This window comes from Pteropus vampyrus, unplaced genomic scaffold, assembly GCF_000151845.1.
Source record: "Pteropus vampyrus isolate Shadow unplaced genomic scaffold, Pvam_2.0 Scaffold523, whole genome shotgun sequence".
In the NCBI taxonomy this organism is placed as follows: domain Eukaryota; kingdom Metazoa; phylum Chordata; class Mammalia; order Chiroptera; family Pteropodidae; genus Pteropus; species Pteropus vampyrus.
Window position 1 is genome coordinate 199323 of NW_011889304.1, and position 20150 is coordinate 219472.

At 37.4% G+C, this 20150-nt stretch overlaps 1 protein-coding gene across 15 annotated transcripts in view; it reads right to left on the bottom strand.

Moving 5' to 3' along the window:
* Nucleotides 1-20150, bottom strand: part of ZNF382 (zinc finger protein 382) — a 93829-nt gene that overhangs the window by 41427 nt on the left and 32252 nt on the right. For 12 of the 15 annotated variants that reach the window (XM_023525076.1, XM_011383518.2, XM_011383511.2 and 9 more), the window contains one exon: nucleotides 13807-15910. The exons of 1 other annotated variant lie outside the window; for it this stretch is intronic. In XM_023525076.1, the coding sequence (XP_023380844.1) occupies nucleotides 14493-15910 (1418 nt within the window). In that variant the 3' untranslated portion in view covers nucleotides 13807-14492. Of the gene's footprint in view, nucleotides 1-13806; nucleotides 15911-20150 lie in introns of those variants that run through there. 2 more of the 15 variants (XM_023525080.1, XM_023525079.1) reach the window with 2 other exon arrangements.

Sequence of the window (20150 nt, forward strand, 5' to 3'; positions counted from 1 at the left end):
TGTCTATTAGTTTCATTTGATCTAAAGTGTTATTCAAGTCCAGTGTTTCCTTATTGATTCTGTGTCTAGATGAGCTAGCCATTGTTGAAAATGGGATATTAAATTTTCCTACTTTTATTGTATTGCTGTTTATTTCTTCCTCCAGACCTGTCAATATTTGCTTTATATATTTAAGTGTTCTGATGTTGGGTGCATATATATATACAATTGTTATATCATCTTGATTAATTGACCATTTATCATTATTATAGTGACTCTTATCTCCTATGACAGATTTCGACTGAAAGTCTATTTTGTCTGATATAAGTAAGTATAACCAAGCCTGCTCTCTTTTGATTACCATTTGCATGGAATATCTTTTTCCATTTTTTCACTTTCAGACTGTGTTTATTAAAGCTAAAATGATTCTCTTGTAGGCAGCATATTTTTGGATCTTGTTTTGTTTTGTTTTTTTTAACCCATTCAGCTGCCGTTTTGTCCTTGATTGGAAAATTTAATCATTTTACAGTTAAAGTAATTATCGACAGGTAAGGTTGTATTATTGACATTCTACAATTTCTGATTGTATTGTAGCTCCTTTCTTCCTCTCTTGCTGTCTTCCTTTGTGATTTGATGATTTTTTTTAAATAGGGGTATGCTTTGATTCCTTTCTCTTTATTTTTTGTGTATCTACTATAGATTTTTTCTTTGTGGTTACTATGAGGCTTATATGAAATGTAAGTCTATTTTAAGGTAATAACAACATCAATTGCATAAAAAACTTTATGCTTTTATTTCTGTTCCCAAGCACACTTTATGATATTAATGTCACCTTTACATCTTTTTTATTAATATTATTGGTGTGACATTGGTTAATAAAAGCAAATAAGTTTCAAGTGTACATATCAAAAAATACATCATATGTATATTGCATTGTATGTTCACCACCAAAAGTTAAATTTCCTTCTGTCACCCTTTACCCCCATCTTCCTGCCCCCTCCCCACTTCCCTCTGGTAACCACTAATCCACTGTCGATATCCATGAGTCTCTGTTTGTCATGTTTGTTTGTTGCTTTCAGTTTTATATCACACATATGAGTGAAATCATATGGTTCTCAACTTTTTCTGTCTGACTTATTTTGCTTACCATGTTAATCTCAAGATCCACCTATGTTGTCACAAATGGCAGTATTTTATCTTTTCTTACGGCTGAGTAATATTCTATTGTATATATGTAACACGTCTTTTTTATCCAATTTTCTATTGTAGGACACTTCACTTCAGTTGCTTCTATGTTCTGGCCACCACGAATACTGTTACAATGAACATCAGAGTGCATATATCTTTGTGGGTAAATGTTTTCAAATTTTTTAGGTAGATACCCAAAAGAGGGATTGCTGGGTCGCATGGAAATTCTATTCTTAGTTTTTTGAGGAAACTTCATACTATTTTCCATGCTGGCTGTACCAATTTACATTCCCACCAGCAGTGTATGAGGGCTCCCTTTTCCGCACAACCTCTCCAACACTTGTCATTACTTGTCCTGTTGATGATAGCCATTCAACAGGTACAAGATGGTATCTCACTGTAGTTTTGATTTCTATTTCCTTAATAGTTAGTGAAGTTGAGCATCTTTTCATATGTCTGTTGGCCATTTGTATGTCCTCTTGGGAGAAGAACCTGTTCAGATCCTCTGCTCATTTTTTAATTAGATTTTTTTTATTGTTGGGTTGTATGAGTTCTTTAAGTATTTTTAATATTAGCCCTATTTGCACTGTTTGCAAATATCTTCTCCCATTCAGTTGTTTGCCATTTTGCCTTGTTGATGGTTTCTTTTGCTGTGCAGAAGCTTTTTTAGTTTGATATAGTCCCACTCATTTATTTTTGCTTTTACTTCTCTTGCCTTTGAGGTCAAGTTCATAAAATCCTCTCTAAATCCAAGGTCCATGAGTTTAGTACCTATGTTTTCTTCTATGCAATTTATTGTTTCAGGTCTTATATTTAGTTCTTTACTCCATTTTGAGTTAATTTTGGTGTATGGTGACAGCAGTATAGTTTCATTCTTTTATATGTGGCTTTCTAATTTTCCCAGCACTATTTATTGAAGAGGCTTTCTTTTCTCTATTGTATAGTTTTTGTTCCCTTTTGGAAAATTATTTGCCCATATATGCAAGGGTTTACTTCTGGACCTTTAATTTTGTTACATTGCTCTATGTGTCTGTTTCTCTGCCAATATCATGCTGTTTTGATCATTGTTGCTTTGTAGTATAATTTGAAATCAGGCAGAGTGATACCTCTGGCCTAATTCTTTTTTCTCGGGATTGCTTTGGCTATTCAGGATCTTTTGTGGTTCCATACAAATCTGATAATTTTTTTGTTCTATTTCTTTAAAAAATGCCATTGAGATTTTGATGGGGATTGCATTAAATCTGTATAATGCTTGGGTAATAAGGTCGTTTTAACTATGTTGATTCTTACAATCCAAGAACACCAAATATCTTTCCATTTGTGTGTGTGTGTGTGTGTGTGTGTGTGTGTGTGTGTGTGTGTGTGTGTCTAGCTTTGCTAGATAAATTATTCTTGGTTGTAAATCCTGGGTCTTCACCTTGTCGAATATTTTTTGCTAAGCCCTTCTATCCTGCATAGTTTCCTTTGAGAAATCAGCTGCCAGTCTTATAGGTGTTCCCTTATATGTAATTATTTGTTTTTCTCTTGCTGCTTTTAATATTCTTTCTTTGTATTTAGACTTTGGCATTTTAATTATGATGTGTCTTGGTGTGGGCCTCTTTACATCCCTGATTTTTGGAATTCTCTGAGCTTCCTGGGGCTTTTTGTCCATTTCCTTCACCAGGTTAGGGAAGTTTTCCATCATTATTTCTTCAAACAGCTATTCAACATCTTGATTTTCTTCAGTTATGCCAATCAGATGGATATTTGGACCCTTGATAATGTCTCATATCCTCCTTAAATTATTTTTATAGTCTTGGCATCTTTTTTCTTGCCATTCTGATTGTGTATACTTGGCTTTCCCGTCCTCTAAATAGGTCATTTGATCCTTTTCTTTATTCAGTTTGCTTATTCCATTTAATATACCTCTCATCTCAGATAATGTGTTCTTCATTTAAGATTGATTCCCTTTTATAATTTCAATTTCCATTTTTATGTTTTTTACCTCTTTAGTGAAGTTCTCACTGAATTTATCTACACTTCCCAAAAGTTCATTGAGCATCTTTATAACCAGTGTTTTGAATTCTGCATGTGTTAGATTGCTTGACTCCAATATTTCTGGCTCTCTGTTCTGTTCTCTCATATGGTTTCTGTTTCTTTGTCTTCCCATATTGGCTGCCATTCCATGTCTGTTTCTAAGTACTAGGCAAAGCTCCTAAGTCTCCTGGTCTTAGTGTGGATTTGTGAAATATGTGTCCAGTGGCACAGTCCTTAGAGGGGTTCAGCTGCAGGCCATATTTAGTCCAAGCCTCTGCCCCTCCAGGGACACCTGTTAAGATTCAGGAAGCAATCCACAGATGCTATGTTTATAGTTGCCTCAAGAAACCACAGGGGAAACCGAGGCCAGCTGCCTCCAGTGTGAGTCTAGGCACTGCTCAGCAAGGAGCACCTGACTTGCTCAGGATCTACCTGGATGTGGCTTGGGTGGAGATGTGAGTTGGAGGAGGCCAGGTTTCAGGGAATCCTCTGGGCAGAGCAATGTCTATTATCCTGTTTGATGACTTCACGTTTATGGCAGCACTGTGTCCACGCACTGGGAGTAGGGAGAGCTCAACAGGGAACAATGGATACTGCTGGCACTTCTGTACAGAGAGAGTCTTGCCTTGGCCCTCACAGCAACAATGTCTCCCTTAGCTTGCAGCAATTTTATTGTGATGTCTCTGTATACCATAGCTGGGTGTTTCTTGAGCTTCTTTGGTGTGTATAGTAAAAATTTTTGGCAAATTGAGAATTTTTTTTTCTTCTTACATATATGTTGACATTTTTAATGGTTTCCTACATGTCCCTGAGGCTCTGTTCATTTTCTTTCATTTTTTTTCTTTCTATTCTTTGGATTGCATAATCTCCATAATCTTCATGTTCATTGTTTCTTCTGCCAGCTTAAGTCTTGAGCCTCTCAAGTCAATCTGTTCTTAATGGATTCTAAGCAGATCTCAAAATGGATTAAGAGATCAGGGAGGAGAGACTGGCTTGAGTTTTTATTGTGGTTAGGGGGTGGGACTATGTAAGAGTTCACATGCACAGGGGGGGTTTATGTGGTTTGAATTTCCCACCTGCACCAAGGGAGGATGCACTCAGCAGTCAGACATCAAAAATAGAATCAGACTCTCTTGTACTGTATTAATTATCTGTTGCTGTGTAACAAACTACCACAAACTTAGCAGCTTAGAGTAATACAGTTATCTCACAAGTTCCTGAGGTTCATGAGTCCGAGCACAGCCTTGCTGGGTCCTCTACTTCAAGGTCTCTCATAAGGCTGTAATCAAAGTATGGCCCAGGACTTATCTGAAGGCACAACCAGGGAAGGCTTACTTCCAAGCTCACATGATTATTTGCAGTATTTAGTTCCTTACAGGCAATTAGGCTAAAGACCTCAGTTTTGTGCTGGTTTTTAGCTAGGGGCCACAGGGGCCACACTCAGTTCATTGCTGTTCATTGCTCCTATATGGCATATTGCTTCATCAAAGCCAGCAAGAGAGAATAAAGAAAGTCTTCTACCAAGAAAGAAGTTACAATCTTTCATAACTTAATAATGGAAGAGATTTCCTATGACTTGGTTAGAAGTAAGTTGCTAAGTCAGTCCACACGCAAGGGAAAAAGATTACATAGGGCATGAAGTCAGGAGTCAGGGAAGCATTGAGGGACATCTTAGTCTTTCTGCCAAAGGAACCTATCACCATTTACTGGTATATTGGAAAGGAGAATACCAAGACATCTTGAAAACTACCATACAGAGGATCTGAGTTGACAGTGACACCCAGAGACCCTAAAGCATTATCATGGTCTACATGTTAGAACAGGTATATGTAGGGGTCAGGTCATAAATGGATTTCTGGCCAAAGTCTAGCTTTCAGTGGGCCTGCTGAGTCCACAGATCATCTGGTGGTCATTTTACAGATCCTAGAATTATAATAAGTGCTGACACACTTTGGAGTTGGACTTACTCCACATATTGGAGCCTTGGCCTGTAATGTAAGAGCTATCATAGTAGCAAAGACCAAGTATAAGTCTCTGAGATTAAGCCTGGTATCCTCAAGCTATGATAGTAAATAAAAAACTATCACATCCCAGGAAGACAGTAGAGATTAGTGCCACCCTAAAGATCAAAAGGATATAGGGTTGATGGTCATTATTATATCTCACTATCATATGACTTTTTTATACACCAATCTGTGAATGTAACTAGAGGATGGCTACGAACTACTGTAAGCTCTACCAATTAGGAGTCTCTGGAAGTGGTACTTTTGCTATAGCAGATGAATATGGGTTCAGGTATATAGCACACAGTCATTGATTTGAGTGATTATTCTTTTCCATTCTAATCAGGAAAGAAAATCAGAAACAGTTTTCAAGGAAGAGAAAAAATATATATTTATTATTTTGCCACATCTATCAAAATATAGCATGAGGATATCTGGACTATCTAAACACCCTGCAGACCATCACAGTAATTAATTACATCGATGACATCAATATAAGAAAGTATGGTGAAAGGATATCATGCACATTAGAAGCCTCGTTAAGACATATATTCCTCACAGAGAAAAAAACCTACAAAGATTCAGAGGTCTGCCACTTTAGTAAAGTAAAAGATAAATTGCTGTGTTATGTATTCTTTACTATTAAGAAGGAAGTACACTTCCAGGTAGACTTCCCTGTGATGTGAAAGCAACACGTTCAACACCTTAGAATATCCATATACAGAATGACAAAGAAGGCTGCCAGCTTTGAGAGGAGCCTAGTGCAGAAAAGTGCTCTGTAGAAGGTCCTGACTGAAGTGCAAATGGTCGTTTCACTTGAGCCATATGATCTAAAATACTGTATGCTATTGGAGATATAACTGATGGAAAATGATGCAGCGTGGGGTTCATGGCAAACCGCAGTCAGAGAAACACAATGCAGAATGAGCACACTTTTTGAAAATGAGCCTCTGGCATGCTACTGGGCCCTGTAGGAACAGAATGGTTGGCCTTGTGAAACCAAGTCACCATGTATCCTAATTGCCCGTTGTGAACTAGGTCCTGACAGAAACATAATGTGATAAAGTTGGATGAGCCCAGTGCAATCTTCAAAAAATGGAAATGGTACATTCAAGATTGAGCATGAGAACTACTAGAGGGCACATACAATATACATGAGCATATGACGCATCACAGGTTCATCAGTGTCCCTCTATCAGATTATTTATATGAACATATAGAAATCCCATATAAACAGCTGAGAGAAAAAGAAAAGGCTGAACTTGGCTTACAGTATGTTCCCTCTATATGTGGGCACAACTGAAATGGAAAGCAGCAGAATTACACATCAGCTTCACACAGGGGTGGCTTTTAAAGGCAAGGGAAATTTATCTCAGTAGGTGGAACTTAAGCTATTGCATTTGGTCATTTACTTCATGTGGAAAGAGAGGTGGCCCAATAGAAGAATAATCATATTCTTGGGGTAAATGGCCTAGTAAGGGGCCTGGAAGGAGAAGGTTGGAAGATTGTTATATCAGTCAACGTTTAATCAAAGAAAAAGAAACAGTGATAGATGATAGATGATAGATGATAGATAGATAGATAGATAGATAGATAGATAGATAAATAGATAGATAGATTTGTTGCAGTGAATCTGCTTATTTGATTGTTGAAGGCTGTATAGACAAGTCTGAAATCAAGGAGAACAGGCTAGAATTCTTGGACATGAACTGAAACTGCTGCTGTCTACAGACAGAAATTTTTCTTCTTCAGGGAAGGCTCGGCTCTGCCTTTCAATTGAGTAAATCAGGCCCACCCAGATTATATATAATAATCTCCCTTACTTAAAGTTAACTAATTATGGACTTTAATCAGATGTACAGAATACTTTCACAACAACACATAGACTAGTGTTTGATTGAATAACTGTAGTCTAGCCAAGCTGACATAAAACTGACCATAATGGTCCACTCATTATCAGCTTGGCACCCAAACACATGTCCTTGAAACACTCTGCAAATAAAGATAATAACAAAATCATATTTCTATTTAACATGAAACACTATCCCAGGTACAACTGAAAACATGTTGACCCTTTCCCCAAGGAGAAGTCCTTGAGTAAGATTCACTCTTTTATATCCTGGAACTTAAATGTTGTGATATAAAATTAACTATTATAATACTTCTTATGTTAAACAATAAGGGGATAAGAGAGAGAAAGAAATAAAATATTTGGTTAATATATATATCCAAATATTCATAACAAAATAAAGAAGTACTGATACTATTATTGCCCTCATTTCTACAAATGGTCATGTGGTTATACATGGTATTTATAACTACTTTCTTCCACTACATATTTCATATCTACTTTGTCCTTAGCAAGCACCTCAACTGGTTGTGGTTCTTTGCCTGGCAAGTTGACCCAAATATTCCTGAAGTGTTAGCAGTCCTGCCTGAATTGGGTTGTAGTTTTCCATTAACATTAATCACAAGATGTGGTAATACTGAGACACTCTAAGGGATCTCCTGTATTTCAGACATAATCTTTCTTACATGCATTGTGTAGTAGCAACCCAATTTCCTCTTGGTAATCAGGACCAATTACTCATTAAATACAGTAACTCCCTTCTTTGCCTGTCAATTTAGAAACATGAGGAGCCCAAGTGGCCACGTGGTAGCTTCAACTTTTTGGATGTGCCTTATCTCCATTCCACTTTGCGAATTTGGATCTTTGAATCCTCCCCTTTTCAGTCATTGTTGTCTTAATTTGTCCTTATGTATGCTGAATGTTCATTAATATCTTGCTATAGCAAATCTCTTATTGTTTAAGCTTATAATGCCCTGTTCTTAGTAAGGGTTGCACTCCTCTGCTTCTGCCTGCCTGCTAGTCTCCTTACTCCTAATTATGTTTCTTTTTTGTCATTGTGTTTTAGGTGAGCGGACCTCTTTCAGTATTTCCTGTAATGCAGGCCTTGTAGTGGAGAATTCCCTCAAGTTTTGTATGTCTGGAAAGGTCTTTATTCCTCCTTCATATCTAAAGGAGAGCTGTGCTGGATACATTATTCTTGGCTGGTAGTTCCTTTCATTTAATAGTTTGAATATTTGATTCCACTCCTTTCTGGCTTGTAAGGTTTGTGCTGAGAAATCCAACGATAATCTAATGGGTTTTCCTTTCTAGGTTACTTTCTTCTTTTCCTTGGCTGCCCTGATAATTCTGTCTTTGTCGTTGATTTTTGATAATTTTAATACAATGTGTCTTGGTGAAGGCCTTTTTGGGTTGAGATAATTGGGTTTTCTGTTGACTTCTTGAATTCCAAGCTTAAGCTCTTTCTCATCAACTATTTGTCTGAAAATGCTTTCTAATCCCTGCTCATTTTCCTCCCTTTCAAGAATTCCCATTATTCTTATGTTTCCTCTCCTGATGATATCAGCTACTTCTTGTGTTTCTTTTTCATTCGTTGGTTTCTCTCTTCTTCCTTCTGATTTATTTCTATATTTCTGTCTTCAATATCACTGATTCTTTCCTCCATTTGGTTGACTCTATTTCCTACACTTACTATTTTATTTTTCATCTCTTGCAGTGTGTTATATATCTCCAGAAGTTCTATTTGGTTCTTTTTGAGGGTTTCAATCTCCTTGATAAAGAACTCATTCTGCTCAGCGAGGTGGCAGAAATCACCCAATTAGAACAGAAACAAGAAAAAATAATCCAAAAAATGAGGATAGTTTAAGAGACCCTTGGTACAACATCAAGCATACCAACATTTGCATCATAGGGATACCAGAAGGACAAGAGCGAGAGCAAGGAATTGAAAACCTGTTTGAAGAAATAATGACAGAAAACTTCCCCAACCTGGAGAAGGAATTAAACACACAAATCTAGGAAGTACAGGTAGTCCCAGACAAGATGAACCCAAACAGGTCCGCACTTAGACACATCATAATTAAAATGATGAAGGTTAAAGACAAAGAAAGAATCTTAAAAGTATCAAGAGAAAAGCAAGTAGTTACCTATAGGGAAGCTCCTGTAAGACTGTCACCTGATTTCTTAACAGGAACTTTGCAGGCCAAAGAGATTGGCAGAAATTATTCAGTGATGAATAGCAAGATCATATAACCAAGATTACTCTACCCAACAAAGCTATCATTTAGAATCAAAGGACAGATGAAGAGCTTCCCAGACAAGAAAAAGCTAAAGGAGTTCATCATCACCAAGCCAGTATTACAGGAAATGTTGGAGGGACTTAAGAAGAAAAAAGATTAAAAAAAAAAATTCAATGGCAACAATTATATCTATCAACAATTACTTTAAACGTTGATTAAATGTTTCATTCAAATAATAGGGTGGATGAACAGATGTGAAAATAAGACCCTTACATATGCTGCTGAGAAATTCACTTTGGCTTGAAAGACATGCAGATTGAAATTAAAGAGATGAAAAATGTATTTCATAAAAATGGAAACAAACAAACAAGCTGGGCTAGCAATATTAATATTAGATAAAATAGACTTTAAAACAAAGGCAAGGACAAGAGACCAAGAAAGACCCAGTAATCCTACTTCTGGGTATTTATCCAAAGAAACCTAAACCGCTACTTTGAAGGGATATGTGAATCCATGTTCATTGCAGCATCATTTATAATAGTCTTTTCCCTGGCTGCCATGGTATGGAGGTAACATGGATGTCAATCAATGGATGAATGGATAAAGAAGCAGTGGTATATATATATACAATGGAATATTACCCAGACATAAAAAGGATAACATCTTGCCATTTGCAACAATGATAGACCTAGAGGGTATCATGCTGAGTGGAGTAAATTAGATAGACAAATGCCATATGATTTCACTTACATGTGGAATCTAAAGAACAAAATAAACAAAATGGAAACAAACTTATAGATACAGAGAACAATTTGATGGTTGCTAGATGGGATGGGGATTGAGGGTGGGTTAAAAAGGGGAAGAAATTCGTAAGTACAAATTGGTAGCTACAAAACAGTTATGGGGATGTAAAGTATAGCATACAGAATATAGCTACTAATGTTATAACTATGTATGGTGTCAGATGGGTACTAGGTTTATTGGTGTGATCACTCTGTAAGTTATATAAATGTCTAATAACTATGTTGTACATCGGAAACTTATATATCATACGCCAACTATAATTGAAAAAATTTTTTTAAAAATAAGAATAAAGTGATTATTGATAGGTATAGTTACTGCCATTTTATTATTTGTATTTATGGTCCCCCCGCCCCCCCCCTTTCCTTTTGTTTAATTTTTTTTCTGGAGTTTTCTTGTTTCATTTGTAGCACGTTTCTCATTTTAGTTGCCTGTGTTTGTTTCTATGTGTTAGGAAGATTTGTTATACCTCCTAGCCTTGAGCAGTATGTGTCCTGTGTGGCCCAGGGGTGCAGTCTCCCTAAGCACCTACACCAGGAGCTCTGGGGATATTCTTTGTGTGGGTCATGTGTGTTCTCCTTTTGTAGCTAAGGCTTTATTGTTGTTAGCATGTCAGTGGATGGGATTGACTCTCAGGCTGTGAGGATTGGCCACAATCACAAGGTATCAGTTGTTGTGTGGGGCTGACTCCTTGGAGTGAGATTTGCCCTAGCAGTTTGTGTAGTTGTTGAAACTACTCTTTGGGTGTACCATCTATGGTGCTAGTCAGGTGTTGCTCTGTTGTAGTCTGGTGCCAGCCTGTGTGTGTGTTGGTTCTGTGGCCCCTTGGGAGGGGCTCCTGAGTAGGACAAGGTCAGCTGCTGCCACTGATTGCTTGGGGCTACCTGGTTGGAGCTAGAAAGCAATCCACGGATGGCTGCTGCCTATCCTGGATATAAAGGCAAGTGGGAGAGACAATGCTGCAAGCTAAGGTTTGGTTACCCCCAGTACCAAGCCTGGGACAGCTTAGCAAAAGAACCAGTGAGCCTCAAGGCCTGAGGCTGCCTACCAGTTGTCCGTAAGACTGCAGTTGGGAAAGCCTTTGTGGGGTACATGAGTTGGGTGGTTCAGGGACCCAGGAAGTCACTGGGGTATAGCGAGCAGATTCCCCCAGCCAAGGCAGTGTCAGTTTTAATGCCAGTGCTGTGTGGCTTCCTGTGAAAGTCTCAGATCAAAGTAAGACCAGCCACTGCCTGTCTCAGGCCTGTAGATGCCTGAGATCTGTTCAAGAAATACTGTAGCTTGGGATAGGGTTTGTGGCCTACCACCAAAAGTCTCTCCTGGGATGCATGGGTCATGCATGGGCCCTGAGTGGGCTGCATGAACTGAATGCTGTTGTCTGCTGTCAAGTTCGTGGCTCAAGGAAAGCAAAGGGTGAGACTGGCTGCCTGGGAATGAATTTGCCGCAGGTAATTTGTGGATTGGGTGGTGTGGGTTCTCAGGGAGACACAGGGTGTAACAAACCAATTCTGTCGGGCCAATACGGCATAGGAATTGCTGCCAGTTCTGAGTCCATGGGCTCCTGCAAAAGACACAGATTATAGCAAAGCCAGCTGCCTTCTGCATCAGGCCCACAGAGCCCCGCAATCTGCCCAAGAGACTGCTGCTCAAGCTGGCACCGGTGGTCAGGCATCACATGTCTCTCTTGAAATGTGTGGGCTCTGTTAGCCAAGGTTTGTTTCTTCCCAAGAATTCATGGACCTGGGAAGGGGCAGGGTGGAAGCAGCTGCCAGCAGGGGCCTGCCAGGGGCAATTTGTGGGCTGGATGGAGTGGGGCCCCAGGGAGTCATGGGTTGGGGCTTGCCAATCTCACTGAACCGAAGCAGCTTCAGAGTTGGCTGTGAAGGGAGTGGGATCAATACAGGCAAGATGGTGCCCATCTGTAGACTACCCTGGAGGAAGGACCGACAAAGAAACGATGGCAGCTGTCCCTCTAGCCCTCTCTCTGGTTCCACACTACTCAGTCTTTCCAAGAGACTACTATGTCTCTTGCACCTCCCAAGCTGCCAGGGTGCATGTCTACAAGCGAAACTGTGTGCGGGCCCTTTAAGCTGGACATCTGGGTGTTCAGGTTCCTTCCGTCTCACCCAGATGGCCAGAATCCCCACTGATTTTTATAGTCAGATTTTGTGGGAACTCCTCTTCCTGGGGCTGCACCTCTGGGCTGGGGCGCCTCTGTATGGGGCTTGGACTCCTCTCTCATTTGGGGCGGGGGGACCCTCTGCAGCTGCATTCTCTCTCCTGGTGCTCAATGGCCATGTGTTGGTTGGTGCAGGACAAGTCATCCTTGCCACTCCTACCCGTCTCGATGTGGCTTTTTCTTGATATCCTCAGATGTACATGTTACAATTAATTAGACTTCAGGTGGTTCTCCACATTGATCATTTTATAATTTGATGTAATTTTAATGTGGTTCTGAGAGGAGGCGAACCCTGCTTTTACCTAGCATGCCACCTTGATACCCCCCAGTTTGTTTGTTTGTTTGTTTGTTTGTTTGTTTTGGTATAGCTAGATTTGTGACCTTGAAATTAAGCTAACTACGTTCTTAAGTCAAATTTACTGCCAAAAAATGAGAAAAAAGAGACATATATGAACTCCTAATTGAACTGTTTTTAGGTATATAATTGTAAACCAAAAACATAGCCAAGTCTTCAACTGTATTTTTGAGCCAGTTTTTGTTCATGTCAAAATCGCCAAGTAGTTACCTCTTTTCCTCATTGACTCTGGAACCCAAATATTCATACCTTCATTTTCAATTTTCATAATATAAATATACTGACAAGATTATTTCTCCTTTTAATCTATCAAATTTAAGTCAAAAGATATAACCATTTTGTGGGTCAGGAATTTCAGACAGCCTCAACTGAGCAGTTATTGCTTGGGGGTCTGTCACATGGTTCCAATTGGTTCCAGTATCTGAAGACTTGACAATGTCCAAGATGGCTTGGTTACTGACCAAGGTGCCTACACATAGACTCTAGCATGATCTTCGTATGGTTGGACTTCTTTTATGGAAGCAGAGTTAGAGTTACAGGACTCATCTGCTGGTCTTTTAACCTTCCTTTCTTTAATATGAATCCTACGGTGTTATACAAGGAATGAGATATGGATAAACTCATTCCTACAATAATTTCATTTGAAGAGTTCCCATCTAATGTGAATTTTACAGTGTTGTATAAGATTTGAGCTATGGATGAAGTTTTTCCACAGTCATCATTTTTATATTACCAGTAAGACATAGGCTATAGGTAAAGGTTATCTTCTGCCTCCTTCATTTTATTCATAGGGGTTTTCTCTATTAGAATTCTCTCATGTTGAACAAGGAAGATGGTGGTTGTCTCCCTCTCTTTAGTTATAAGGCAATACTGTGGCTAAAGGCAATCTCACATTTATTACATTTATCTGGTATTAATATTAAAATTTGGGCTGTAGCTAAAGCTTTTGTTTATGCATTACATTTGGACTCCCAGTTTTCACAACATCCATAGTTTCCCTGATTCTCTGGTCTGAACCATCACTAATTGATAATATTCAGTTCTTTCCCTTCAGAATGAATTATCTCATGCTGTTCAAGTTCTGAGTTGTTTGGTAGTATCTACCAAAGCTGGCCAAACATACACAGGCCCCAGGACCCAGAAATTCTACTCCTAAGTATATATAAAGGGAATTAAATACATATACACCAAAAGCCAAATATGTTCACAGAAGAATTTATTATGACCCTAAGCTGTAAAGAATAAAAAAGTTCACCAACAATGGATTTGATGTGATATAATCATATAATGAATGGTATTCTATACAGAATGAAAATGAATTAACTTCTGCTACATGCGCTAATGAGTTTTAGAGACATAATGATTAATGAAACAAGCCATATATATAAAAATACATGGTATATAATTCAATTTATATAAAAGTTTATAATATTGAAAAACTAATTTGTAATGTTAGAAGTCACAATTATGGTTAACTTTGAGGAGGTAACAAATAATTTTCATTCCATATTTGCAATGAGAAACACAGTTCACACCTCCTTTCTTTTTAACACTCTTGTGTTCACAGTGTGGTTCATAGACCACTGCCAGTCATGGTTTACATGATAGGTATTAAAATTTAAAATAAACTATTTTAAATGTAGTAACTTGACAAAGGAAGTTTACATCTGATAAATCTAACAAAAAATTGGGCTTGTATTTTCAATGACTTTTGTCATTTAATTTGTCTTCTAATTCTTTTGTGTGTGCTTTATAGGCTGGCAAACAATAAGTAAATATGTGGTACAGTACCTTAAACTGCTGAATATTATTACACTTGCAAGCAACATTATGTACAGGGTTTACTATGACTTTGAAAGTTTTTACAAAAAAGTCACATCTTTTATTATATTCCCATGGTTCCTACCTTGTGAGTTTTCTGATGGACAATGAGGTTTGACTTACAACTGAAGAACTTCCCACATTCTTTACATTCATATGGTTTCTCTCCTGTGTGGGTTTTCTGATGGCGAATGAGGTTTGATTTCCTACTAAATGCTTTCCCACACTGAGGACATCCATTGGATTTCTCTCCTGTATGTATTCTCTGATGGACAGTGAGAATTGCCTTCTGGCGGAAAGACTTCCCACATTCATTACAAATATAGGGTTTTTCCCCTGTATGAATTCTTTGATGGAGAGTGAGGGTTGTCTTTTGACAGAAAGACTTCCCACATTCATTACAAATATAGGGTTTCTCTCCTGTGTGAGTTCTTTGGTGGACAGTGAGGGTTGTCTTCTGGATAAATGCCTTCCCACATTCATTACATCGATATGGTTTCTCTCCTGTGTGAGTTCTCTGATGATCAGTGAGGTACGACTTCTTTCTAAAAGCACTCCCACATTGAATACATTCATAGGCTTTCTCTCCTGTATGTGTTTTGTGATGTCTAGTGAGGGTTGCCTTCTGGCGGAATGACTTCCCACAATCCATACAAATGTAGGGTTTCCCCTCTATGTGTGTTTTCTCATGAAGAGTGAGGGCTGTCTTTTGACGGAAGGCTCTTCCACACTGATTGCAAACATACGGCTTCTCACCTGTGTGAATTCGCTGATGTTCAATGAGATAAGACTTCCTTCTAAAGCTATTCCCACAGTAAGGACACTGAAAGGGTTTCTCTTCTGTTTGAGATCTCTGATGTATAATAAAAATGGACTTCCTGCAGAGGAATTTCCCATATTTGCTAAATGCATGGGGTTTCTTCTCCATAAGATTTTGTGGATGGACACTGGTATTTGACTTTTTGATGAAGGCTATTCCATCTTTATTGCATTCAAACGGTCTTTCTCCTCTGTGAGCTCTAGTATGTGTAAATAACATTCCTTTTATAAGGAAGGATTTTTCACATTCATTATGTTCAAATGATTGCTGTGGAGTTTGAACCTTATGATGTTGAATAAGCTCTTGTTTACCACTCAGACTCCTTTCTGTTTGTTTATAAAGACTCGCTGCAGTATGAATTTTCTCATGCTTAGTATTGAGGAATGATTTCTCCCATCCATTACTCTCACCAAGCTTCTCTCTTACAGGGCTGATATTTCTAATGACTAATTCTGAAATATTTTTCAAAACCTTTCCATCAGGTTTATGTTCATGCAGTGTTCTTTTTGAAATAATACAGTTCTTGCCTACGGTAAGTGTTTTCTCCAAAATATTACTTCTTTCCTTAATTAGTCTTTTGTGGTTGATGAATACAATTGATCTAAAATGACTATCTTGGTACTCTTTAAACTTCATTAAAACATCTTCAGCTTTCCCATCTTCTAGAAAAGAATACAATGAACAAGACTGTGAGTCTTCATATAAAGGTGATGGATTAAATGTATAGACAAACAACCCATGGTGGGACTATCTCACTACTGTGGTCTATAGAAGGGCAAAAATAAATTATCTCTTGGTAGGAAAAATGCGTGGAACAAACACAAATCCTGCTATACTGTTAAAATGGTGAAAAACTGGCATAAGCAAAAACCACGTATCTTTGGCATATTTAAATATAAGCTACATTGTGCAGGTGTAATAAACACAAGGACAAGTAACCAAAAGATGGTAGAAGTGGGATTGTTCTTGAAATAGGCAGTTTCAGAGAATGGAGTGAGCCTATCAAGAGTACTAAACAGTAAGCAAGGAAAACTGTTCAGGTAGAGATCAAACCCATATATTTATCTACTTATGCCTAAATAAGTGTTATAAAATGCTTCCAATTTTTTTTTTCTTCACTTACATTTAGCCCTTCCATGGGAAATGAACTTTCTCAACACTCATTTCCTAGTGTTGACAGAATAACACTAGTCTATAGTCTAGGCCATAACTCCTCATATAACTGATTTATTTTCTCTTGAAAGGGAAGAACTAGGAAATTACTTCCATTAGGAATTATAAAATAAACCAGAGAACAAAGCATACTTGCAACATGAACATAATCACTAACTGCTGCTACATCAATTTATTCTTCTAGAGTGATGGTCAATAATTAAATTCTCCTCGCCACCAATTCTAATTTTTCCTTTTAATTTGCTAATTACTTTTTTAGTTTTAGAGAAGGATGGGTTCAAATTTTCCTCCCAATGCAGTAACATACCTTAAACTCTGCTATTCCCTATTGGGGCTGTGAAGGACTGTATTCTCCAATGTATGTGGATGGCACCAATTGACCCTACCTATTATTTTTCTTGCAAATTCTATATCTTACTACTGTTACCTTACTACGGAAAGAACTGGGAGAAAATCATGGCAAATCCAAGTAGTAATTACAGCAGTCCACACCTGAAATAATATGGCTTTCATTTTGGAAGTTGTCAGTGGCGAATGAGAATATTAATCTGTAAAGATATTTCACAGATAGAAATAACATAATGCAAATTGTGGAGAGATTAAGATAGTATAACAGAGATGATGGAATCAACCTGATACTCCAAAGGGGGTGATTATAGGAACAAATAAGATATAGAAACAAATAAGAGTGAAGTAAAGATAATGACTAGTACTTCTGATATATTGATAACCAAAAGATTGAGACAACTGATTGCTGTATTGCTGCAGGCAAATTAGAATATACCACTAGAGTTCAGGTGGGAGAAATGGGCCAAAAAAATGTATATCTGAAAGTCATTTACATAAAATGAGGAAATCACAATTTGTGAATGGATCAAATTATTATAGCTTACAGAACTTTTATAGTGACAAGAACTGAGGATGAAGAAAGATCCTTTTACACCAATGAGAGCCTACTGAAATAAAATCTACTTATTCAACAAATATTTATTTTCTTAGGCAATGTAAATAAAGGGAAGAAAAGCAACCAATATGTGAAAAGGAACTCTGAAAAATAGGATAAGAATGAGTGTTTTTTACCAAAATCAAGGTGGGTAGATATCAAGAATTTGAGCATTGTGATATATAACATGGAGATTTATTGATAGGAAATGGTGATACTGATATTATTACTTTGGTCCAAGGTTTATAGACTTTAAAATCTGATAGCAGGTCCCATGGTGAGAATGGGATGTGAGACTGAGTACGGAAAACAAGTATAAGGCATTGCACAGGGAAAATAAAGAAAGAAAATGAAAACTAAGAGGGAGATAAATATTAGACGATGATTTCCTTTTTACCTTTTAGATAGATTTAAGAATGCCTATAAATAGAAAGTTATAACAAAAGAAGATAGAAGACTGAAATGTAAAAGAAAGAGATAAAAGACAAGAAAGACCCAAACCAGCAGTTACCAAAGTGTGATTCATGAACTGTGTAGTACCTGAGACCCTTATGAGAGTTACACAAGGAGAAAACTATTTTTGTTAATAATAACAATTCGATTGTCTTTTTAACTGTGTTCATATTTGTCCTAATGAAGCTAAAGCAATAATTAGTGTCTTATTAGTACTCATGGAATTTGAATATATGGAGGTGATGGAGTGATGACACAGAGAGATGCCATTAAAAGAAAGTTATTATTATCACCATTTCCTGAGATGAGGGGGTATGCCATGCTATGCAAGGCCACATGAGGAAGGACCAGGTATGGTCAAGAGGCAGAAAGGAACGAGGGGAAAACCTCAGCATAAGTCTTTATCAGGGCTTGCTTCTACAAAAAAGGCAAGGCAGCGCAGGAGAAACAGCTTAGGATTGGCTAGTTTGAATAGTGTTGGCAGGCTATGGGTCATAGGGGTGTTTTCTAGTTGTCTGGTACCTGGTCCTGAGTGATTTAGAGCAGGCGACATATTGGCTTGGTGTGTGAGTTAGATAAAGGACATGGTTGAGGGTATAAACTTGGGGTTGGTTGATTTGTATAAGAAAGGCAGGCTCACCAATAAGGTATTTACTGTCTCTAGGAATTACCTAGCTCTGGGAAGGGCAGTTTTCCCCCCAATCAACAAGGCGCTCCACAAATGTCAAAATATTATAAAATATAGAAAATATAAAAAATATGATTTATACACTGGGTAAAATGCTGACACAGAATAAATCAAAGAACTGGCACCAAACTATAATAATAATCACTGCATTTCTAACTGGCACATACTCAAAGGAAAAAAATGTTTCACTTAAGACTGTTCTTGATAGAGCAGAAAATAATTATTAATTTAATTAGATCCCCAACCTTGAGTACACATATTTTCAATATTCTGTGTGATGATTAAAGAAGTATGCATACAGCACTCCTGTTGCACACCAGAGTATAATGTATTTTGTGAAGAAAAATGCTTGTCTAATAATTGAGTTGAGAACTGAATAACTATGTTTTGTGGAACAGCATTTTTACTTGAAAGTACAGTGGACTAGTATTCAGACACAGGTATCTGGTAGACAGTTTCTTGAACAATGTGAGCCTGTCAACTCAGAGAAAACACCTGCCAATATTTGTTACAAATGATAATATTCAAGCTCTTACCTAAAGGTCATTATGTTGGAAAGCTTATATTTGCTATTGTGTCAACTTCCTAATACTTTAAAGACTTCTCTGATGAGATTGCTCGTGATATTAACAAATGTGGGTTTGAGGTTTTTTTTAATATTGGAAATGTGATAAAATTCAGAAGATCTGTACATGTCAGTGAATTGTTGCTTTCCAAATGACCAATGCTAATGTTACCAAAAAATACATGGGTAAAAAAATCTACTTAAATAGACCATTGGATTTTACGTCACAATGTACAAAAGTTCAGTGTTATGGTCTCAGATCCTATATTGCGACTGTTTAGAAACTATAAATTGTTAAGTTTGGGTACAGTGTTTATGGAGAACATCCAGAACAACCTACAAAGGCTTTTAAAATACTTCTCTTTCACATTACATATCCACATGAAGGAAGATTTTTTTCTTCATGTATTTCAATTAAAACAACATATTGGAACATACTGAATGCAGAATCAGATGTGAAAATCAGCTGTCTTCCATTAAGCAAGGCATTAAATAAAGTTCAATCGTGTAACCATGCCACTTTTCTCACCAGTTTTTTCCTTTTCGAAAAGTGTACTTTTTGAAAAATTATATTTTTTATGTCAACATGTAATGAGTTTATTATTTTTAAATGTATTAATAAGTGAATATTTAAACTTTTGTTTTAATTTCTAATAGGGTACACATAAACATACACACGAACACACACACAAAGTTCTTTTAACCCTTGATAATTTTAAGAGTATAAATAAATCACAAGACTAAAAAGTTTGAGAACTGCTAATCTAAATGTTCAGATTCTGGTAATGTAAAAGGAGTTTGTATTGGATTTCTGGTCAAGATGATAGAATAGGTAAACCCTGTGTTTGCCTCCTCTCATGACATCAAAATTACAATTGAGAATTCCTTGAAGTCTAGCTGAACAGAAGTCCTAAAACTAATGACATACACAAGAGGCCATCTCAAGACGAGTAGGAGAAGTGAGACATAGAACGAGTTGGTCCTACACCCACATGTGGCAGTTAAAAGTTGGGAGGGACATCTCAGCTGTGGATATCCTTTCAGAGGCGTGAGGGGTCCCAGCTCTATACCAGGCTCCCC